Raw genomic sequence first — 4,569 nt, forward strand, 5'->3', positions numbered from 1 at the left:
GGGAGGAGACTTGGATGATAGAAAAAGTACTTCCGGCTATGTATTTTACTTGGGAGACACTACATTCACATGGTGTTCGAAGAAGCAACCAATTGTTACTCTTTCTACATGTGAAGCCGAATATGTAGCTGCCTCCTCCGGTGTTTGTCATGCAATTTGGCTAAGGAAGCTACTAAAGGAGATACAATGTCCACAAAAACAACCTACAAGATTGTTCATTGACAACAAATCTGCCATATCACTAGCCAAGAATCCCATCTATCATGAAAGAAGCAAGCACATTGATACTCGATATCATTTTATAAGAGAGCACGTGAAGGACAAGGAGATCGAGCTTGTACATGTCAAATCTCAAGATCAAGTAGCAGATATATTCACTAAGCCCCTCAAGAGTGAAACTTTTTGCAAGTTAAGGAGTTTGCTTGGAGTTGCAAAACCAAGTTTAAGGGGGGGTGTTGGTTACTAAACTTAGTTTTTTAATATTTAGTAACTTATGGTTTTATTTCAATAATTGCATAATAGTATGGTGAGGAGTTACATGTCTTTTGGTTTTTTGGTCATGTGGGAGTTACATGGAGTTATAAGAAATTTATTTAGAGAGAGTTATTTGAGATTTATTTGGGGTTATGAATGGTGTAATGACTAATTCAATTAGGGAGGTTAAAAGACCATCTAAAGTCCCTATAAATATCCATGTACTCTAATTGTGTTTGGATGTGAGTTAAATGAAAATTATTTTTCTTCCAAACTTTCTTCTTGAGTGTTCTTCCTCATATTTTTTTTATCTAACAACTTGGTATCAGAGCTAGATTGATCCAATGGCCAACAATACGATGGCATTTTCGGTTCCTCAACTCACCAAAGACAACTACGAAAATTGGTGCATCAAAATGAAGGCACTTCTTGGCTCGCAAGATGCATGGGAGATGGTTGAAAAAGGCTATGTGGAGCCTGAAGATGAGGCGACTTTGACGGAGAATCAAAGGCAATCGCTAAGGGAGTCAAGGAAGAAGGACAAGAAAGCTCTTTTCTTGATTTATCAAGGATTAGATGAAGCCACCTTTACCAACGCTTCCCCCACAGGCCCAGGTCCTGCCGGAATTTCCTTCCAACGGCCCGGTTCTCCCCGGCCAGAATTTGCATGGCTCCTCCAGAGCCAACAACGAAGAGCGGACTTCCCCCCAGAGAGAGCTACCGGGGAAAGATTTCAACAGAAGACCCCAGCCTTCTGAGGCTGAGTCAGCCCCAGACCGCCGTGAGCCGGCGCAGACCATGGCGACGATCCCACGGGTGGGGGAGCTCGACAGGAAAGTTGAGCATTTGGAGCGCCAAATTGCAGCGCTCCACAGCAAGAAGGCGAGGCAGGAGGGAGACTTTGAGTTTACTACCAAGTCCCCCTTTTCCTGCCAGATCGAGGATGAGCCGGTCCCCGCGAGGTTCAAAATGCCTCAAGTAGAGCCCTACAGCGGAATGACCGACCCCCTCGACCATTTGGAGAGCTATCGAGCCCTTATGGCTCTACAAGGGTCCTCGGAGGCCGTACTCTGCAAGGCCTTCCCAGCGACTCTTCGAGGGACTGCTCGGCTTTGGTTTTCTGGACTAAAGCCGAACACGGTATCCTCCTTTGAGCAGCTCAGCAGGCAGTTCGCCACCAATTTCGCTGCCAGCCGGCGCCAGCGACGGACATCAGACTCCCTCCTGGACGTCAAACAGAAGGAGGGGGAATCCCTCAAGGAGTACCTGGACCGCTTTACTGCCGCCACGTGGGAAGTTCGCGAGCTAGACCAGTCAATAGCCATGTTGGCTCTGAAGACTGGAGTTCGCTCCTACCGATTCCTCTTCTCCATCGAGAAGAGCTTCCCGGCCGACTTCACCGAAATGCTGGCCCGAGCTCGGAAGTATGCCAAGGCCGAGGAGGCGGTTGCCTCCAGGCGGGGAACAATTGAGCCCGCCTCGAAGAAGCAGAAGAAACGCCGCGAGGAACGCGGCCGACAAAGGAGCCGATCTCCCCGTCGAGAGAAGAATCTCCCCCGACTGAGGAGCCCGCCCCGGCAGCAGGGACGACCTCAGCGGAGGACCCCTCCTCGACCGAGGTCTCCACCACGGCCTCGGACGTACCTAGGGAGGTACGAGAACTACACACCTGTCAACGCTCCCCGGGTCGAGATTCTGATGGAAATTGAGGGTCGGGACTTCTTCCGACCCCCGCCTCCTATGCGAGACACGGGAGTTCCCCGTAATCCCAGAAAGTACTGTCGCTTCCATCGAGACCGTGAGCACGGCACGGAGGATTGCTTCCAGTTCCGGGACGAGATAGAAGCGCTCATCCGTCGGGGAGTACTCAACCGGTTCGTGAGGAACCGACGTGAGGAAAGGAGGCCGACGGAGAACGCCGTACCGACTGAAAACCGGATGACAACAGGCCTATCGCCGGCACCATCAACATGATCGGAAGGGCCTCAGCAGGAGCAGCCGCCCAGGGAGCACCCCCAAAGCGCCCGCGTGCTGATGAAGTCATCTCGTTCTCGGACGAGGACTTGCAAGGGGTCGAGACCCCTCATGATGACGCTGTGGTCATCTCTATGATTGTAAATAGGTTTGATGTAAAACGTGTCCTAGTTGACAATGAAAGTTCGGCCAACGTTTTGTATTACCATGCCTACCAAAAAATGGGATTGTCAGAAGGACATCCCCAGAAAATTAATGCCCCCTGGTCGGGTTCACCGGAGACTCGGTCCCAGTTGAAGGTGAGGCCAGCTTCCTTGTCACAGTTGGCCTCGCTCCCCGGGAGAGCACTGTGAGGACAGACTTCCTTGTGGTCCGTCTGCCCTCGGCCTACAACGCCATCCTTGGGCGGCCAGGGCTAAACGCCCTTCGAGCCGTGGTTTCAACCCGCCATTTGCTCATGCGGTTCCCCACCAGCCAAGGAGTAGGCGAGGTCCGCGGAGACCAGCTGGTTGCCAAGTAATGCTACATGGCGGCCCACAGAGTAAGGCAACCAACCGAGGCGCCGATTCAGCCAACGGGCCCCTCACTACCTATAGAAACCCTCGATGCGAGGGACACCCTCTGGAAGAAGCAAGTAGAGCCCGGTGAGCTTCTTGTTCAAGTTCCACTACAAGAAAATTTTTTCGAGCTAACTGTGCAGGTCGGCTCCGGCCTTGGCGTCTGCGAGAAGGATCGCCTCGTCAGCTTCCTGTGGGACAATGCTGACGTTTTCGCCTGGTCGCCCGCGGACGTGCCGAGAATTGACCCTGAGGTTATGGTTCATCGACTCCAGGTGAAGCCAACCAGCAGACCTGTAAAGCAGAAGAAAAGGGGCTCCGCCCCGGAACGACAATGAGCTGCGGCCGAGGAGGTGGATAAACTCCTCGGAGCCGGCTTCATCCGGGAGGTCTCCTACCCGGACTGGCTCACCAACATAGTCCTCGTAAAGAAGGCCAATGGGAAATGGCGCATGTGCGTGGACTACACCGACCTGAACAAGGCTTGCCCGAAAGACAGCTTCCCCCTCCCAAGCATCGACCAACTCGTCGACTCCACCTCAGGACACCAACTACTGACTTTTATGGACGCCTTTTCAGGGTATAACCAAATCCGAATGGCGCCAGAAGACAAGGAAAAGACGGCCTTCATCACCGACAAGGGCACCTACTGCTACAAGGTGATGCCCTTCGGCCTGAAGAACGCTGGAGCTACCTATCAAAGACTGGTCAGCCAAATTTTTAAAGACCAGATCGGCCGAAATATGGAAGTTTACGTGGACGACATGCTGGTGAAGAGCCGAGCGGCGGAACACCATGTAGTTGACCTCAACGAGACGTTCTCCAAGCTCAGGAGATACCGAATGAAGCTCAACCCGGCGAAGTGCGCGTTTGGAGTCACCTCGGGCAAGTTCCTGGGTTTCATAGTCACCCAGCGCGGAATTGAAGCCAACCCTGAGAAAATTCGAGCACTGCAAGAAATGGCGCCTCCGAAGACAGTCAAGGAGGTGCAGCGGCTCACAGGGCGGGTTGCTGCCTTGGGGAGGTTCGTCTCCCGATCAGCTGAACGCTGCCTCCCATTCTTCAAGAGCCTCGAACGGCCGAAGGACTTCCGGTGGACAGAAGAATGCCAGCGGGCCTTTGAAGAGCTCCGGAGCCTTCTGGCCTCTCCCCCGCTACTCACCAAGCCACAGAGGGGCGAAGTCCTTTACTTATACCTGGCCGTCTCCCCAGTTGCAGTGAGCTCAGTCCTCGTCCGGGAAGAGGACAAGCTCCAAAAGCCGGTCTACTACATCAGTCGGGTCCTCAGGGATGCTGAGACCCGATACTCCAAGCTCGAGAAGACCATCTTCGCTCTCATCATCTCGGCTCGGAGACTCAGGCCTTACTTCCAAGCCCACACAATAGCTATACTGACCGACCAGCCTATGAAGCAAATATTGCAAAGGTCGGATCGTGCGGGGAGGATCGCCAAATGGGCGGTCGAGCTCGGGGAATTTGACCTCGAATATCGGCCCAGGCCGGCCATCAAAGCTCAAATACTCGCCGACTTCATCGTAGAGTGTACCCTGCCGACGACCCCGAG

At 53.1% G+C, this 4,569-nt stretch overlaps 1 protein-coding gene across 1 annotated transcript; it reads left to right on the plus strand.

Annotated features, from left to right (window-relative positions):
- Nucleotides 1–417: 417 nt before the first annotated feature.
- On the plus strand, nt 418–1,261 carry LOC149768773 (uncharacterized). The gene has a single exon (XM_089927542.1). It carries the CDS (start codon nt 819–821, stop codon nt 1,230–1,232), a length of 414 nt encoding a protein of 137 aa, XP_089783668.1. The 5' UTR covers nt 418–818; the 3' UTR covers nt 1,233–1,261.
- Nucleotides 1,262–4,569: the final 3,308 nt, after the last annotated feature.

Source organism: Phoenix dactylifera, chromosome 1, assembly GCF_051530095.1.
Source record: "Phoenix dactylifera cultivar Ajwa chromosome 1, Ajwa_hap1_PhDact_Kaust_v1.1, whole genome shotgun sequence".
Taxonomy (NCBI): Eukaryota; Viridiplantae; Streptophyta; class Magnoliopsida; order Arecales; family Arecaceae; genus Phoenix; species Phoenix dactylifera.